General features: G+C 42.2%; 1 protein-coding gene across 1 annotated transcript in view; it reads right to left on the reverse strand.

Moving 5' to 3' along the window:
• Positions 1-19,990, reverse strand: part of DOK6 (docking protein 6) — a 393,486-nt gene extending 373,496 nt beyond the window's left edge. Inside the window, exon 1 of the mRNA XM_043888767.1 lies at positions 19,663-19,990. Within this exon, the coding sequence (XP_043744702.1) occupies positions 19,663-19,728 (66 nt within the window). The 5' untranslated portion in view covers positions 19,729-19,990. The remainder of the gene's footprint in view (positions 1-19,662) is intronic.
• Positions 19,991-20,255: the final 265 nt, after the last annotated feature.

Genomic DNA, 20,255 nt, shown 5'->3' on the forward strand with positions numbered 1-20,255 from the left:
GAAGCTGCCTTCTAGCATAGGGAGCTCGGCTCAGTGCCCCGTGATGACCCAGAGGGGTGGGATGCGGGGAGCGGAAAATAGGTTCAAGGAGGAGGCGACATAGGTGTACATAGAGCTGATTCATATTGTCATACATCAGAAATTTGCACAACATTGTAAAGCAACTATACTCCAATAATAATAATAAAAAAATGTGCACAGTTGTACTACGAAATACACATGGTGTGATATTTATACCAAAGAACAGTGTACAGAAGTAAAACTGAATAAACAGGAACTCCATCAAAATGACTAAAATCTCAAAAACAATCTTGAGCAAAGATAAATATTTTTCAGGAAGTTACAGAGGGTATGATTCCAATCATGCAAAGCTGAAACTATGCAAAACAATAGTACGTATTATTGAAATAAATTTTGAAATGCAATAAATGTAGAGAAACTATGTATAGCATTATAAATCTAAGTGTACTTCTGAAGTGACTGTGTTGGGATACAAAGTGAAAGTTGCTCAGTTGTGTCCAACTCTTTGCGACCCCATGGACTATACATTGCATGGAATTCTCCAGGCCAGAATACTGGAGTGGGTAGCCTTTCCCTTCTCCAGGGGATGTTACCAACCCAGAGATCTAACCCAGGTCTCCTGCATTGTAGGTGGATTTTTTACCAGCTGAGCCACAAGGGAAGCCTGTGTTGGGATACAAAAGGGGCCTTAAATTGACCCATTTTATTTCTACTTTTAAAAAACTGAAGTAAATATGGCAAACTATTATTTTTAATACTGTTATATATACTCTGCTTGAATTTTTCATAATTTAAAGAAATATGACAATAGCTATTACTTCTGAGGATGTGCTATAGTAAGTTCTCTCATTTCACTGGAACAACTGCAACAATTATTTGTGAGCAAACTGAAAACACCTAAGCAAGTGAAAATGCACATATTTTAAAAACTGCAATTCTACTTCGAACCACACTCCTTGGAGAAACTTGGATATATGGGATCAGGAAGAATTATATAAGTGTATTTGTTGAAGTATCATTTATAATAGCAAAACAGCAAAACCTCAGTGATGTCGATTAACAAAGGAAGTGTAGTTTACGTATATAATACAGGACAATACAACCAATGAAATAAACTAGATCTATGTAGTAACATGGATAAATATTGAATACAGTTGTTCAGGGTGTCAAAAGCAAAAGGTTCAAATGGGTCTTCAACTCTCAACATTTTTTCTATCTTAAAAAAATTGAAACAAAAAATACAGGATTAGATTGGTAAAATATGGGTAGTCTGCATGTGTTGGTTTGTAGTATGATTCTATGTAGCTTCCAGTATGTTTGAAACATTATGTAATAAAAAAACTAAAGGAAACAATAGTAGATATTGTCAATAGCTTTGAATTATAACTTTTAGTTTAATTATTACTCTAGGTAATGAGAACCCTAGTAAAATTTCACAGGGGGGAATTATATGTTTCAAACTGAAATTTAGGAAAATTAATCTGGCAGAAGTACAAGGATAATTGAGCTGGCAGTAAAAAGAACTATTGGAAAATCTCACCAACATTTAAGCCTGAAGTTAAAGAAGCAGAATTTCAACTGGAAAAGAGACCACAAAAAACAAAGACATCCCCAGTCAGCACCAGTAAGATACGGCATTTGGTTGTCTGCAGTGACTCAGAGAAATGGAAGAGCTATTACCATCTCTGAGATCTGATACCGAGTCATTTTGAAATGACTGACAGTGTTAATAGAAATATCTACTTAAATGTTTCCATATGATGAAGTGGCTGGTTTCGGGAAAAAATACAGTATGTTCTATGCAGACTCATTCCATTGGGGATGTAGTATGGGTAATAAGCAGGAAAGTTTTCATAAAAATTTGGGTATGGCAATCTGGAGATTGGAAATGAGATTAAAGTTTTAAATATCTACTTTCAGTTCAGTTCAGTTCAGTTCATTCGCTCAGTGGTGTCTGACTCTTTGCGACCCCATGGACTGCAGCACGCCAGGCCTCCCTGTCCATCACCAACTCCCGGAGTTTACTCAAACTCATGTCCATTAAGTTGGTGATGCCATCCAGCCATCTCCTCCTCTGTCGTCCCCTTCTCCTCCTGCCCCCAATCCCTCCCAGCATCAGGGTCTTTTCCAATGAGTTAACTCTTCGCATGAGGTGGCCAAAGTATTGGAGTTTCAGCTTCTGCATCAACCCTTCCAATGAACACCCAGGACTGATCTCCTTTAGGATGGACTGGTTGGATCTTGCAGTTCAAGGGACTCTCAAGAGTCTTCTCCAGCACCACAGTTCAAAAGCATCAATTCTTCAGCACTCAGCTTTCTTTACAGTCCAACTCTCACATCCATACATGACCACTGAAAAACTATAGCCTTGACTAGATGGACCTTTGTTGACAAAGTAATGTCTCTGCTTTTTAATATGCTATCTAGGCTGGTCATAACTTTCCTTCCAAGAGTAAGTGTCTTTTAATTTCATGGCTGCAATCACCATCTGCAGTGATTTTGGAGCCCAAAAAAATAAAGTCTGACTCTGTTTCCACTGTCTCCCCATCTATTTCCCATGAGGTGATGGGACCAGATGCCATGATCTTAGTTTTCTGAATGTTGAGCTTTAAGCCAAGTTTTTCACTCTCCTCTTCAACTTTCATCAAGAGGCTTTTTAGTTCCTCTTCACTTTCTGCCACAAGGGTGGTGTCATCTGCATATCTGAGCTTGTTGATATTTCTCCTGGCAATCTTGATTTTAGCTTGTGCTTCTTCCAGCCCAGCGTTTCTCATGATGTAGTCTGCATATAAGTTGAATAAGCAGGGTGACAATATAAAGCCTTGACACACTCCTTTTCCTATTTGGAACCAGTCTGTTGTTCCATGTCCATTCTAACTGTTGCTTCCTGACCTGCATATAGGTTTCTCAAGAGGCAGGTCAGGTGGTCTGGTATTGTGATCCACACAGTCAAAGGCTTTGCCATAGTCAATAAAGCAGAAATATATGTTTTCCTGGAACTCTCCTGCTTTTTCGATGATCCAGCGAATGTTGGCAATTTGATCTCTGCTTCCCTGCCTTTTCTAAAACCAGCTTGAACATCTGGAAGTTCACGGTTCATGTATTGCTGAAGCCTGACTTGGAGAATTTTGAGTATTACTTTACTAGTGTGTGAGATGAGTATAATTGTGTGGTAGTTTGAACATTCTTCGGCATTGCCTTTCTTTGGGATTGGAATGATATCTACTTTAGATGAAATCTTTTGAGAAGTACGAATAAAACTGTAGTGCATGCTAAGTCGCTTCTATCATTTCTGACTCTTTGAGACCCTACGGACTGTAGCAGGCTCCTCTGTCTGTGGGATTCTCCAGGCAAGAATATTGGAGTGGCTTGCCGTTTCCTCTTCCAGGGCATCTTCCTGACCCAGGGCTCGAACCCACATCTCTTATGTCTCCTGCATTGGCAAGCAGGTTCTTTACCACTCGCACTACCTGGGAAGCCAAAAACTGTAGGGCTCAGGACTAAATAAGGATTCTAAGAATAGGTTGAGTTTAAGAAACAGATGATTTCCCCTTGAAAATTAGTTTATGTACTTTGTACGGATCATTAAAAAAAAGTTTAAAACTGAAAAAAAAAAAAGAAACAGATGATTGAGAGACATCTTTCAATGGTGGGCGCTGGGAGGGTGGGGGGAGGAGCAAAAACCAGTGAAAGATGAAGATGTGGCCAAAAAAGCAGAGGGAGGCACCAGTTTGGGGCAACCTCGCCTTCCACACGGACGTGACAGCAGGTCTGAGCAGGTGCAGTTATGGCTGGAAGTCGGTAAGGTCTATGTAATGGCAAGTCCAGAGTGGAGGGCTTTCTGGGTGATACTACCTGTGCTTCTATTAGCTGAAACAAATCGGACAGTTGGAAAGAAAAAACATACAAACATGGAATGACAGAGAAGAGCTCGCCATCAAAGTCCAGGAGGCTCAGCATCCCAGTAAGGAAGCACGGCCGCCCGATGCAGGTGCAGCCAAGGTGTGATCAGCCTGCACGCTTCACTCTGGTTACCACGCCTTCACTCACATCAGTCCACGTGCGTCACTCTGCTAGACTAAAATGTCTAAAACACCTTCATCAAGCAATTGCTCTGGATTAAAATCCTGCCACATTCCCACGTGTATCAAATATAAAATCCAGTGAAGTGTGTTACCGAAAGCCAAGAAAGAAGTGCTGTCCCAAAGAGGTGAAATGTATTAAATACTCCAAAATGATGATATGTCTTCATTGTGGCTAGTCAAGTCAGTGCTTGTTATTTAGAACATTAATGTCAATACGTTAAATGGTGTGCGGTCTATTGCGTGCCTGCACTTTGAATATTTTATCTTATTTACAGCTAACAGTAGCCCTATAGAATTGTCTTTGGCACGTGACAATCAATTTACAGATGAGATAGAGAGTTGGGAAGTCAGTGGACTCAACAAGAGGTCCTTCCAGAGCTTGTCCTCTCCATGACCCTGTGCTAATGCTCGAAGCCTGGAACTCTTGAACTGAGGCTTAAGTCTTGTGAAAACCTGAAATAATGAGATTTCCTCAAGCAGAGGTTTGTGGAGCATTGTTTCAGGGACCAAAGGAATGTAGTCATTGCTGGAAGAGGGGATCCATCAGTTTCACTAAGTCATAAAGTGACATGTCAGAAAAGCGAACATCAAGGAAACGGAAGAAGACCTATTTCAGAATGACGCGTCTGTGTATAGGACTATTTTTTATAACGGTCTTCATGTTTAACAATAAACAGTGTGAAAGTTGCTCAGTCATGTTTGACTCTTTGTGACTCCATGGACTACATGCAGTCCATGGGATTCTCCAGGCCAGAGTACTGGAGTGGGTTGCCATTCCCTTCCTCAGGGGATCTTCCCAACCCCAGGATTGAACCCAAGTCTCCTGCATCACGGGGAGACTCTTTACCAGCTGAGCCACCCTTAACAATAAAGACAAGGGAGAAAATTTCATAATTCTCCAACACATTTAAAGTGATGCACACACCAAGCTTTCAAGGCTGGAAGATTACATGCAGCTCAAGGAAAGTGGTAATGAGATCTGAGTTCCTCCTGGAGACATAACCTTTGAGATTAGGAGTCAGACACAGTGGAGACAAAGTATTGGAACAGAGACATTGAATGGCTCTCATCTACTCTGAAAGAAATGTACACAAAACAGGAGTTTCATAATTTGTATAGGTCATAAAGAAAAAGTATCATTCGTTCAGTCGTGTTCTGACTCTTTGTTACCCCAGTGGACTGCAGCCCGCCAGCTCCCTCTGTCCAAGGCATTTCCCAGGCAAGCATGCTGGAGTGGGTTGCCATTTCCTCCTCCAAGGGATCTTTCCATGTCTCCGGCACTGGCAAGTGGTTTCTTTACCACCAAGCAACCAGGAAAGTCCAAAGAAAAAACTCATACCATGTCCTAATCAAGGATGCCACACCAGAGGAGAGCCTCTACTGGGGTGAGAGTGAAATGCATTGTCTTCAAAATGTATGCAGTGGTTGGCACTGATATTCTGAGAAGAAACTAGAAATGACTGTAAAAGAATGACACTTTTGGACACATGGTGGTTTATCTTACCTCACTTAAAACCTTCCTGTAGAGAATAAAGATGATATCTGATCTGCCCAGTGAAGAATGTGCTATTTTATTATTTTTTTCCATTTATTTTTATTAGTTGGAGGCTAATTACTTTACAATATTGTAGTGGTTTCTGCCATATATTGACATGAATCAGCCATGGATTTACATGTGTTCCCCATCCCGATCCCCCCTCCCACCTCCCTCTCCATCCCATCTCTCTGGGTCTTGCCAGTGCACCAGCCCTGAGCACTTGTCTCATGCATCCGACCTGGGCTGGTGATCTGTTTCACCCTTGATAGTATACTTGTTTCATTGCTGTTGAATGTGCTATTTTAAAGGGGGACCAAACACAAAAGCATGTTTTAAAATGTAAAATGCTATAAAAATACAAGTTGTTGGTATGATTCTTAATGGAAAATTCCTCTTGCTCAAAAAGTTATAACAAGGTTCTAACTCATATAACTATTTGAAATTTCACAACCAATATTAAAAATCAATATACACACAAAGCATAGTCAAAATAGCAACTGAAACAAATAATACAGCACAATATAAGAAATATATATGATGTTGTAGAATTGAATTTTAAATTTTGGTAGCCTTTAAACAAAACTTATCCTCTTCAAAAAACAAATGCACTTTGGGGTGTTTTGTTACATGGTGTGTTTTTGGAGAAGCTAAATTTTAGTGCTTTCTCAAAAGAATTTTCAGAAAGGGTCTTTAAAGTGAAAGTGAAGTCACTCAGTCGTGTCCGACTCTTTGCGACCCCATGCACTGTAGCCTACCAGGCTCCTCTGTCCATGGGATTTTCCAGGCAAGAGTACTGGAGTGGGTGAAATTGTTTTTCATCTAGGAAGCATCTTTCCTTCTGGAAGCCATTTCCTTCTCCAGGGGATCTTCTCGGCCCAGGGATCAAACCCAGGTCTCCCGCATTGTAGGCAGATGCTTTACCATCTGAGCCACCAAGAAAGGGTCTTTAGATGAAGTTAAAAAATATTCCAGAAAAAAATGAAGTACTGGGTAACATCTTTTCAGTCAGTTCAGTTCAGTTGCTCAGTCATGTCCGACTCTTTGTGACCCCATTAGGTAAGATGGAAGGCATATGCTAGCTGATATATTGCCTCCTACAGCCTTTGTATTGCAATTCAATTGATATTCCTAAGGCTAATTATGAAGAGGAAAATTACAAAGTGCCTCCAAGACAGCAATGCCAATACTACTTTTGTGTCAATCAAAACCCTGGTAGTGCAGTTCTGAAAATAAACTTATCTAAAAATTTAACAAAGATGTATTGACGGCCCGTCTTTGTGCCAGGCCAGGCTGGCCTGACACTGGGTCTTCCTCATTTCAGAACGCCGCAGAGCAGAGACCACTACTAGACTTGCAGGTTGTTCCGTCACTAAGTTGTGTTTGACTCTTTGTGACCCCATACTTCCTACTTCAGCATGCCAGTCCCCTATGATGAAAAGGACATCATTTTTTTTTTTTTTTGGTGTTAGCTCTAGAAGGTCTTGGAGGTCTTCACAGAACTGTTGGACTTCAGCTTCTTCAGCATTAGTGGCTATGGCACAGACTTGGATTACTGTGATGTTGAATGGTTTGCCTTAGAAATGAACAGAGATCATTCTGTCATTTTTGAGATTGCATTTCAGACTGCATTTCGGACTCTTCTGTTGACTGTGAGGGCCGCTCTACTTCTTCTAAGGGATTCTTGCCCACAGTAGTAGACATAATGGTCTCCTGACTTGGAGGCATTGATGCAATTTTTTCTTTTCCTTCTTTTTACCACTTCATCTTGATATATTTCATATTAACATATCCTTCATTAATATATATTTTAAAATAATCTTGATATTTTTAATTGAAAAATGTACCAAATAGGTTACAGATTCTAATTACATAGAAAAATGATTATTTCCTTCACCACTGATTCTGAATCTGAAATGAGTTGTAGAGAGCCATATGCTTCAGGTGTCATACTATTTTTCAAAAGTAATCTTACAGTTCCCCCTTCACGTCTTACCCAGCTACTGAAATTAACCTGTCATCAGACAGCATAATAACTGAAACTATTCCTAGATGCTTTATTTGGGACTTCATTTACTTTGTATTCTGGGCAGTTTTATTATCATTTAAAAAGGAGCTGCAATGAGGTATTATCTTGGGAATCAAAATAGCTAATAGCACTTTTTGGATGGGAATGTAGCCAAGTGGTCTCTTACTGGAGATATAAAAAGAAATTCCATTGAAATTGTTGCTGACCTTTATCTTCTTCTAAGTAATGGCATGTTCTAAAATTTGGACAAGGTGGCTCACTTCGAGTTCAGAAGCAAAGGCAGGGAAGTTTTCATTGCTGTTTGCTCCCACAGTCAAAGGAGTATTCAAGCCGCTTGGCTCCTAGTAATTAAGGTGTCCTGTGGGCAAACCTAGCTCATATAAGCCTCCTTCACAGAGAACACTCACTTGCAACTGCAAGATAGTCAACATTTGTATTTTTCACAATTCAAAGAAAGAGAGGAAGTCTGTTTCAAACTAAACAAGCTTCTGCACAGCAAAAGAAACCGTCAACAAAATAAAAAAGCAAACTATGAAATGGGAGAAAATATTTCCCAATCATTTATCTGATAAGGGGTTAACATCCAAAATAAAACCTAACACACTGTTAGAAATGGGCAAAGGACTTAAACAGATATTTTCTGAAGAAGACATACGGATGTTACACAAATGAAATCACAGAGTGTATAACCTTTGGGGATTTTTTTTTTTTCCACTCAATATAATTCTCTCAAGATTCATCTTTAGGTGGTAACAAGTGTTTAATCTTTTTTTATCGGTTAGTAGTATTACATGATGAGGATGTCCTAGTTTAACCATTTATCCAGTGATGGATATCTGGCTTGTTTTCAGTTCGGGGATATTTAAAACAAAGCTGCTATGAACATTTGTATGGTTCGCATGTGAACAAAAGTCTTCATTTCCCTGGGACAGGTTACCAATGGTACTGCTGATGGCAGTATGGCCCTTGCATAGTTTAAAAAACTGCCACATTGTTTCAAGAGTGTCTGAACAAAATCACATCCGCAACAGCAGTGTATGAGTGATTCAGGTTTTTTCTGTCTCCTGCTAGTATTTGGTGTTGTCACTGTTTTCCATTTTAGCCTTTCCAATAGGTATTTACTGATAACTCATGATGCTTTTAATCTGCATTTCACTAATGGCTAATGTTGACATCTGTTCATGTGTTTATCAACTTTTGCGAAATATCAGTTCAGGTTTTTTGCCCATTTCCTAATTGAACTGTTGTTTTTTAAATTTAACTTATAGTTTTAAGAGTTTTTTATTCATGTTATCTGTTAGAGACATGTAGTTTGTAAATAATCCCCCCCCATAGCTTTTTAAAATTCTCTAAACAGGCTCTTTCATAAAACAAAAGTTTTTAATTTTGATGGAATTAATTTATCAAGCTTTCCTTTTAAGAGTCACACTTTCGTGTCAAGTCTAAGGACTCTTTGCCCAGTCCTAGTTCCCAAAGTTCTTTTATGTTTTGTTACAAATTTCATAATTTTACTTTTTATACTTTAATCAGTAATCTATTTTGAGCTATAAGGTGTGAGGTTTATGTTGAGATTCATTTTTTTGCCTATGGATGTCCAATTTTTCCCAGCATATTTGTTTGAAAGATATCCTTTCTTCATTAAATTGCTTTTATATCTTTGTCAAAAATTTGTTGGGTATATTATAAAAACCTTTTTCTTAATTATATGGTCTAAATGTATGCATCCATCAAAGCTCCTAAACTTCTCCATGGATGAACAGAGTAATTCACTAAATATGCTCTAAATGCCCACGCTAGGAGTGACTACAGCAGAAAACGAATTCTAGCATCTACATATTGCTAAGGACAATTACTTAATCATCAATGCTCTAAAATTAGTTACTTTAGAATATATTTAGCATATATTGGATTTAAGTATATTTTAAAATTTAACTGCATCACTTCCAATAATGCTGTCTTATCTGCTGGGTGTCTTAGTTGCTACTAGTTGTGATCAAAGCTGACACTGGCTGATTCAGATGGGAAAACATTTATTTAATATTTTATTACCTCAAATCAGGAACAGCAGGCTAGAGAACCAGGTAAAAACCACAGTTTTCACAGTTGAATAGAAAATAGTGAACTGGAAGGACTGTCTGTAGTAAACATCTATCTTGAATCTCTGAGACACAAAACTATGGAAAAAGAAGGAAAAAACCAAAAGGCACAGGATGTGTGGTACAAACGATTTAACATGTGAGCGATGAAGGAGAAAGAACGGACAGAATTAATGTGTGAAAGAGTAATGGTAGATCATCTTTCAGAGCTGCAGGAAGATATCAAGCTATGGAATAAGCAACACTATACACCCCCAAATAATGAACAGAATAAACACTGCACCTCCACATTTCACAGCAAACACCCCGAAAACCAGGAAAAAAGAAAGTTACAAGTGGCCAGAAGAAAAAAGACCAACCCTTCTCAAAAGGTAACTATGACTGATGGCTGACTTCTCAATGCAAACAACAGTAAGTTGAAGAACTGGTTCTTCTCCATGCTGAGGAGAAAAAATACTTCTATGTCAGTGATTCTTAATCAGAGCTAGCCACTAGAATTACTAGTGTTTTTCCAAGACACTAAAACTCACTCCTATTTGGTCTCCTTGCCAAAAGTCCTACTTGACTGCAATTCTTTTTACACACCCAAGATTCGTGGATGTTGCTCATTTGAGAATGAACGTTTAACCTTTCTTGTAAACACATAAGTGACTTTCCAGATCCTCAGGATACTGCAAGCCTCTTTAGTCTGGTCCTTTACCTCAATGTTCCATACCCATCCTGGGGACGCCAATATGCAGTCCCTCACAAATATTGAGAACCATTTTTTAAATCAAGGGCTAAGTAATGTACAGAACTGTGCAAAGTATCAGGAGCAACAGTATATGTGTTAAGCAGCCTTTGGAGTTGTAAACAGTTGCTACGTTCTAAATGTACAGAAGAGTACATTTCATACTTATACTTAAATTTGGTACCTTAAAGTTATACATTATGATTTGTACCTGGATGTACTTTTATTTGAGGCTCTCCTGAAAGGTCGATCTAGTCAAAGCTGTGGTTTTTCCAGTAGTCATGTATGGATGTGAGAGTAGGACTGTAAAGAAAGCTGAGCACCGAAGAATTGATGCTTTTGAAATGCAGTGTTGGAAAAGACTCCTGAGAGTTCCTTAGACAGCAAGGAGGTTCAACCAGTCCATCCTATAGGAAATCAGTTCTGAATATTCATTGGAAGGACTGATGCTGAAGCTGAAACTCCAATACTTTGGCCACCTGATGCAAAGAACTGACTCATTGGAAAAGATCCTGATGCTGGGAAAGATTGAGGGTGGGAAGAGAAGGGGAAGACAGGATGAGATGGTTGGATGGCATCACCAACTCAATGGACATGAGTTTGGTTAAACCCGGGAGTTGGTGATGGACAGGGAGGCCTGGCGTGCTGCAATCCATGGGGTCACAAAGAGTCAGACACGACTGAGCGTCTGAACTGAACTGAACTGGTGGTTCAGATGGTAAAGAATCTGTCTGCAATGCAAGAGACCTAGATTCAATCCCTGGGTCGGGAAGGTCCCCTGGAGAAGGGAATGGCTACCCAAGCAAGTATTCTTGCCTGGAGAATCCCATGGACAGAGGAGCCTAGCAGGCTATAATCCATGGAGTCACAAAGAATTGGACATGACTGAGCAATTAACACTTTTGGGGGCTTCCCTGGTGGTTCAGACAGTTACAAAGGTAATACTTAAAGATTCCAAAGTGTAATGAGGTTGATAAAAGCATCGGTAAAATGACATGGGTCCTTTCTACAGCACAGTCCCAAGGGTCCTTAAAGCACTGAGAGATATAATTCCTTTTTCCTAGTAGGTTAAATGAAAGGCATAGCTTTCTAGGCAAGTTCAAATATGTCAAAAGTATGTTTTCATTCTTTTTCTTGAATAACATGTGAAAAGTTTTACCAGACTTATATAGACAGAGATATAGAATTTTCTTTTACTGGCTGCCACCCTTTAAAAGTTGTAATTTTTAAAAGATACATTAAAATTCAATTTTAAACTAATACCAAACACTTTTCCAAATAAAAGTATAATGTGAAGATGTACAATTTATATAATAAATATAAGACATTTTATGAACATTTTATTCTCCTGGAGTAGGGCTAGGTGCCTTTACATTGTTAGGGAAAATAACAATTCAGCACGAATGAGGGCTAACAACTCATTTGGAAATATATACATATTCTACTTAATAAACAACATATATATGCATGTATTTAAGTATGTGTACATACGTACATTCACAGACATATACACATGCATATTTTAAAGGTTAGTTAATGGTCAGAAAATGTATTTCATATTTACAAAATAATCAAGAGAAAAATAACTATACATGTTTACACATGTAATACATCATATATTTAAACATTTACAAATATAAGTGAGAATGACATATAGTCAATTTTAAAAAATAAAGAAACTAAGAAAAGAAAAGGAACATCATTTAAGTATGCATAGTTCAATTCCTGCCACTTAAAAGCAGCTGGCTACAAAAATAAACAAATAACTGACCCCAGCCTCTTAGCGTTCACAGTATATTTCAGTGCTGTCTGATGTTAAAGACATTGGGTACCTCTTGCTGAATAACTGTGTCACCCCTTGATTTGCCAGATCTCAGTAAATGTGTATTATTTTTTAGTTGTGTTTTTCTTCAAATAAACTCACTTTCCACCAGGTTATTTCAAACATAAGCTTTTGTATAACAACCTTAAATAAAAGACTATTTTTCATAAATAAAGGTAATGATAAAATAAACAGATTTAAATATTTTTAAAGAATTTTAAATTCTACCAGAACACTGTCAATTTTTGAAATTTTGGGTTTTGACCCAGAGATCATCTGGGTTTTAGATGGTGCAATGGAAATGAAATCATGGACATTCAAAGTGGACTGGAGAAATACCAGTATAGAGACTCCTTATTGTGGCATAGATCCTCTTACTACACAGCAGTTTTTCTAGCTTTACTGAGATATAATTGACATATAGTATTGTATAAGTTTAAGGTGTACATCATAATGATTTCATATGCATATATTGTGATCTGATCAATGCAATAAGTTTGTGTGCTCAATCACCCAGTCATGTCTGACCCTGGGCAACCCCATGGACTGTACGTAACCTGCCAGGTTCCTCTGTCCGTGGAAATTTTCCAGGCAAGAATACTGGTGTGGGTTGCCATTTCCTTCTCCAACTCATATGGCTTATTATGATCCAACTGGAACAAGACGTTAGAATAAAAATACTTCAAAACAATGGCCACTATTTCAAATACATAGACTTCAGATTAAACTATTCTTTTACATTATTTTATACTCATCCACGATGTCAACCTTTACAGAGCACCTCTGAAATACTCTTAAGGAAACTGGGAATCTAAAACTTATAGAGATGGTGACCACTGTTTGGTTACCCTACGTACAATTTACTTTGGTCATCTGCAAGATCTCCCTGAGTGCTGAGCATAATCTTTGGTATCTGAGGGGGCACCATCTTTTAAAGTTCACCTTGCCAGCAGTCAAACCTCCCCTGGTGGCTCAGAGGGTAAAGCGTATGCCTGCAATGCAGGAGATCGGGGTTCGATACCTAAGTCGGGAAGAACTCCTGGAGAAGGAAATGGCAACCCACTCCTGTGTTCTTGCCTGGAGAATCCCATGGATGGAGGAGCCTGGTACGCTACAGTCCACAGGGTCGCAGAGTTAGGCATGACTGAACAACTTCACTTTCACTTTGCCAGCAGTCACACATAAACCTATCAATACAAAAGATGAGATGTGAACTCTCATATCTCACCCCTGATTTAATGACTTCCCCCAGGTATTGCATGGGTATAATCATTTCATATTAAAATTCAGCAAAATGTTTTCATTTGGTTTTTACAGATAGGCTTACTTTTATTTTCTTTGCTTTTTGGCTTTAAGGTTTGAAAATGAAAAACAAAAACAAACAAAAAAAAACTTAGTCATGCCCATATGCATAGGTAGGAATGTTTCAAAAAGGAAAAAAAAAAATCTCACTAATGCAGATAATAGAGTTTCTTAGGATAGCTAAAATGTCATATACACATATGGCTACAAACAAATTAATATACAGAAACTGAATAGATGGTATACAAGACTATTTCTACTCTAAAATTCTAAGAACAAGTGAGACTTATAGACAGAGAGAGAGAGAAATAAGCGGCATGTACACCTAACATTAAACACATACATAACAGTCACCATGAATAAAAACCTGAATATTACACAGAGAGTTCGGCTCTGTGCTCTGTGATGACCTAGATGGGTAGAACTAGAGGGGAGGGAGAAGGGAGGAGATATAGGTATACATATAGCTGACTCACTTCAGTGTATAGCAAAAAATAATACAACAATGTAAAGCAATTATACTCTAACAAAAAATACAGAGCTGAAATAATTAGAATTTTATACCTTCTAAATCCATATTTAATGAGAATGAGATAAATAATAAATCATCATGTATATAACAGATCCACTTCAGAAAGCAAAATGTCTAGCATATACAATATTCACAAATGAGTAAGGATTTAAAGGTACCCAATACAACTTCCACGTCTTAAATCCTTAGATTGAGAACTCATACCTGTGGTAATGATCCTGAAAGTTCTTTCAAACTGTTGAGTGGTCAAAATTATTATGCCTATATCTTATATTAAATATATTTATTATATGTAATCCTTGGCAAACTGGTAATGCATTTCATACATGACATAATCTCTTTTCACAAAACAGTTTCTAGAGATACGGGAGACCAGAAAAATTTTTAAATGCTCTAGGGACCAAAAATATGCAAATGCACACACGAAAGTTCCCATTTGTGGAGATTCTATAAAGGGATAAATTTTCAGGAAACATCTCTCATGAAAACCTACTCTCTTCCATCATCAGGTAAAAGCTGTTTGTAAAAGGGCAGGAACGCTCAGAAGAGTTTACAAGAAGCAGACAAATAATCATCAGACAAGGCATGGGGGTGTCTTGAGGTTTTAATCCAGGAGGGAAAGAGGGCAAGGGACAGACGAATCCATGATTGGTTGTTCTAGCAAACGGAGACTATGCAGAAGAGAAAGCCTCAACAGATGATGAGCCCATCAAGCCGCTGCTCATCAGACACTCCAGAAGCCTGCCCCACTTTCACCTGCTCCCTCTCCGGCCAGGTGGGGACACAGTGATTACCGTAAGTCCCCTACATGTGAACCTTCAAAGTTGCAAACTTTCAAAGACGCCAGTGTGCCCCTGTGTGACAGTTGTTGAACTACTGTACTTTTCAAGATACTGTACTGTAAGGTCAAAAATGGTTTCTCTTTTGTGTGTTTTTTATGTATTATTTGTATGAAAAGTATTATAAACCTATCACCACACAGTAGTATATAGCCGATTATATTGGTTGGGTACCGAGGCTAACTTTGTTGAACTTAGGAACAAACTGGACTTACCAGCACTGTCGGAATGGACCTCGTTCTTACGTAGGGGGCTTGCTATACCCCTGCCCTAATGCACCATGAGGAGTGGTCATGGAGAAGATGCTGTGCTGTGCTAGGTCACTCCAGTCGGGTTCAACTCTCTGCGCCCCCATGAACTGTAGCCCCCCCAGGCTCCTCTGTCCATGGGATTTCCCAGGCAAGAATACTGGAGTGAGTTGCCATGCCCGCCTCCAGGGGATCTTCCCCACCCAGGGATCAAACCCATGTCACTATACATCTCCTGCATTGGTAGGTGGGTTCTTCACCACTAGCGCCACCTGGGAAGCCCCACTTACTGTTAATAATAACCCTGACTTAATACGACCTGACTCTAAAGAATATTCACACACACATACCCAGTGTATACAACCTGACAAACAGTAGGTGCTGCATAATTATTTAACCATTTGTTGAATGTGTAATACCACCCTATCCTGAGACCCTCCTTCAATTCCCACACGTACCAAGCCAAGCTCTCACCTGACTACTACGAACTAGAAAAAAGCTACTAAAATACTATCTGTGAACACCCGCCTGTGAATACACACGTTGATGTATTTGAATAAAATTCCTTGAGAACAACGACGTGAGAGCCTAGAGGTAGTCAAGTTTCCGAATCATGGTAGCCTGTTTGCAGTCTGGAACCTGTGCGCTGACGACAGTGATGGTAATGATGTGATGTCATTCCACTAAGCTGCATTTACTGCTGCTATATTTTTAGAGTCAATAGGCTAAGTATAAAGTGACTAAGTTTCAGTGATGGTGTTCTATCTGCAAACCAAGAACAGCTTGGGTATTTTGTAATGTATGCCTTGTTGATTAAACTTAACCTGTTAGAGGTCAGAAGAAAAACAGATAATCAAGGCTAAGAAATAAACAAAACTGACCAACATGCATTTGCTTTGTTTATTTTTATTAGAGTTTTTAAGTACTCTTTTCTTTAAAAAGAAAATACTGGCCACTGTGGTATCCCGTGAATTATAACATTAATCATGCAACAGATAACACAGTGAGAAGAACTAAACTACTGTAAAGGCTTTTAAATCCTGCAACATGAAAATATATTATAGAAACAGTAATGTATTACAATGAAAAATAATACAGAATTTAAAGAAATGATTCTTTATGAGTCATGTCATTATATTTTTAATAACACTTTTAAAGATACAGTGATTTAACAAGCATATTTTTAAAGGGCAAAAGTAAAATTCAGGAAAATGATTCTATTTTCTTCACAAAATTATTTTCCTAAATGGAAGAAAAACTGATTGAGTGGCGACAAATTTCAAAGCAAACAAAAAAATGTTTAACATTTACCACTTGATCCACAACAGGTAGCACTAGTTTCTATTAAAAGACACAGGGCAGGGGCCCTTTCAGACACTGACCTGACCCGGAAGCACCTCTGGAAAAGTTGCCCCAGGAGGTAGAGGGCAGGAAGTGCTTTTCTGCCCTCATTCAGCATAACAATAAGCACTAACTTGTGAGGAGTGAAGGGCATATTAAACATTTTATCTCAAAATATATTTGCATGTCATCCTTTTTATCTCTGATAGGATTAGCCTCATACCTAGCTCTTCTCCCTCCCCTTAGAATACTATAAAACTTGTTTCCTGAAAGCATGTCTTCTACCCATAGTAAATCAAATATCTGTGCATATTTAATTAGATTTCTATTTTGAAACTTAACCCGTAAAAGAACTATGATGTATCTGCTGAGTTAAAAATATTTTGCTTACAAAAGCTCATAGTTCTGAGTCCATAAAATTAGGAATATGTGTTATTAACTATGAAAATGAATGCTTAGATAATTCCTATATCTCTGATTTAGGGTATGACTATACATTTTCATTTTTGAGGCGCACAATATTCACTTACTGTTTTAACTATCTTAAGGGACCCATTTAAAACTTACTAAGCTTTACAGAATCACATTCTGTCATTTGAACTCCCTCTTTTGAATACTAGCATATTCTGAATAGAAAAGTTTCTAAAGTTTAAGTAATATTTTCCAAAACAGTCAAGGCTAATGTAGCTTAATATTTTGATTTACTATTAAAACCAAGCAAAACTGTTTCAACACCAACCTCTGAAGTTCGTATTTCTCAAGCAGAAATGGAACACAAAAGCAAGTCCTCTGAACATAAACATGCTTTTACTGTTTCCTGGGTCCTTTACACATGCATGGTTCTAGCAGTGAGTATGGAAAGAGAGGCTTTGGAAAGGAAATGAACATTGGCACCCATCTTTAGCGGGGAAGCTGTGTCTGGTGATCTAAGAGGACATTTCAAAGGCTGCAAATGTCATAGTTACCCAAGAAGCGTTCGGTACCCTTCCCCTGGATCCTATCTTATAATTAAGTAGCAAATTCGGTTTTAATTGTAGGAAATCCTGGAAAGTTCTGACGGGGGAGGAATCCTACAGACTCCAAGGCCAAGTGCGCAAGGAGGGGGTTTCTCAGCGCTCTGCTCCTTATTCTGATTTTCACATACAGGGTAACTGTGCAACCAGACGCCGTCTCCCCAAGGGGGCTGAAATCACCCATCAGCTTATAGCGTGTGAGGTGTCAGACAATGGAAAATTCAAGGAGAGGGGCCAGAGTGCTGAGCAGGCGCCCTGTGGGAGAGCAAAGGGCGTCAAAGGTCAAGTTCCTGAAACCCTTCTCTCCCGTCCCAGCCCCACGCTCTAGCTCCGCACCTCCTGTATCGGCTGATGGCTCCGGGGGCCACACATGGAAGTACCGTGTCCCGGCCGCGCGCAGCTTTTCCCGGGGGGTTCTTCCCTGCCTCTCCGGGAAAGAACGAGGCGCGCTCCTCTAGCCAGAGGAGCCCCGAAACGTGGCCCAGGGCGCCCGCCCTCTCCCGCCGGCTGGGGCGCCAGGCTTGCGGGGGAGGGGGGGGAAGGGTCATCAACCTGCTCTGTGCTCCCCTCTTGGACGAATCTGCCGGGGCTCGAGAAGGGGTCCCGTGTGTCCTTGGGTTACCGCCCCCATCTCCAAAGTGAAGCCAGCAGGGGCAGCACCCACAGGCAAGTCAGCCTGGCCCCTTCCTCCGGCCCGGCACCTGCGCCCACCAGCCGGCCAGGCAGCGGCTCCTGGGTGCGGGCGATCCTTCTTTTAGGGACTCTGCCCTACCTTAGTTTTCCAACGATATATTAAATATCTAGCATTTACCTTCTCCTTTTTCCTTTTTCTTTTCCTTTCCGTCCCCTTCCTTCCTTTTCTTTTAATGAGAAAATAAACGAAGTTCTCCCTCCCTCTCCAAGTTAAGAGTGCTCATCCCTTCAGCAAAGAAAGCAAGGAATGTTCTCGGTCAAGGCCGCGTGGCCCCAGGATCCCGGAGCTCCGCAGAACTGGAACTCGGAGAAGAGTGAGGCGGAGAGACATCCAGGGAATCCGCAAAACGGGCACCCTGCCCTCCGCACACGGAGCGTCCCTCGCGCCCTGGACCGGCCCGGCCCGGTGGGTGTCACGTGCTCAACTCCACGTCGCGCTCCCCCAAGGGACCCCCTCCCGGCGCTCCGACCCCGCCGCTCCGCACCCACACCCCCAAGTCCGCCCAGTCGGGGCAGTGCTCGGCCCCGGAGACCCCCACCCCCACCCCCGCCTCCGGCTCCCTCCAGTCCACATCCCGGTCCTCTACCACCATCTACGCGTTCCTCTTACCTCCTCCTCCGGTCACTAGTGAAGTTTTTACAACCCTCAAGGGTCTACACTGTCGCTCTCCCAAATCGGGCAGAGCATCTTTCAAAAGACCGTGAGTGGGCCTCCAGAAACTTTTCGGCTGCCGAGGCTCCGGGGTCAGCGGCCGTGAACACACACCTGGCGCGCACACACGGGCGCAGGTCCACCTGTCCCGGCGCACCGCGAGCCGGGGAGCCTGCCCGAGGGCAGCCGCAAAACTCGCCGGCTCGCCCCGCAGGGCCGCGGGGCGCTAGCCAGGCATCGAAAGAGAAATTGGAAATGGGCTGGGGCAGCGGGGACTGGGAAACGGTGACGATTCTGGATACACACTCACAGGAGCGTGTGTCCACGCCCTGCACACCGAACAGCTGTACCCCGAAGGCGCACACTTCCCGAGATCAGAGCCCTGTGGATGCTCTGAATGTAACCCCCCGCCCGGGGTGCATCCATCTCGGAACTGATCATCCTTTCGTCCAGGCGACTTCTCAGTCTGGGTCTGAACCAGCGCCGCGCACCGGAGGATGCGGATCCGGGTGCTACCGGCGCCCTCGCCCCATCTCCGAGGCCCCCACCCCGCGCCCCCCGAGGCAGGTGCGGGCCCCCAGCCCGGCCGAGCAACAAGCGGGCCGTGCGCAGGGGAGCCGGGTCCCTGTCCGCCTCCGTCCCCGCGTGGGTCACCTCTCCCCGCCCCCCACCGCCAGCCGCGCCAAACGGGCGCCGGGGACGAGAAAGCCGCGCGGGCGACTCACCCCCAGCTTCCTGCTGCGGATTTTCACGTAGCCCTGCTTGACTATGTCGTTAAAGTTGGAGGCCATGGTCGGTGCGCTCGGCTTCCCCGGGTCGAGAGCCGCCGCCGTCCGCCGCGGGGTCCGCGCAGGTCTCGCATGCAGCCGGCCGCCCCCGAGCTCCCGCCGCCGGGGACGCGGGTGGGGTGGCGGGGCGACCGCGGGCGGGGAGCGAAGGCGGCCCGGCGCCGCGAGCCGCGCGCGCCCTCCGCGTCCCGGTCCTCACCTCCGCCCCCGCCGCGCGCCGCCGCCGCCGCCCCCGGCCAGCACCCTCGGGCCGGCGGCTCCCTCGGCGGCGCGGCGCCGGCCGGAGCGCACCCGCGCCGGGGAGGGGCGGGCCGGGGGGGCGGGCCGACTCGCCCGCGCGCCTCCCTCCCCGCGGCCCGCGCGGCGGCGGGGCCCGGAGACGCTCGCCAGACGCGCTTCATCACTCGCGGCTCGGGCGCCGCGCTCCTCCCGCCGCCCCGCGCCCCGCTCCCACCCCGGCAGCCGGGGCCCGCCGCGCTCTCCCCGGGCGCGGGGTTCTACCCCCGGCTCTGGCTCTCCACGCCCCGGGC

Source organism: Cervus elaphus, chromosome 27 (assembly GCF_910594005.1).
Source record: "Cervus elaphus chromosome 27, mCerEla1.1, whole genome shotgun sequence".
NCBI lineage: Eukaryota > Metazoa > Chordata > Mammalia > Artiodactyla > Cervidae > Cervus > Cervus elaphus.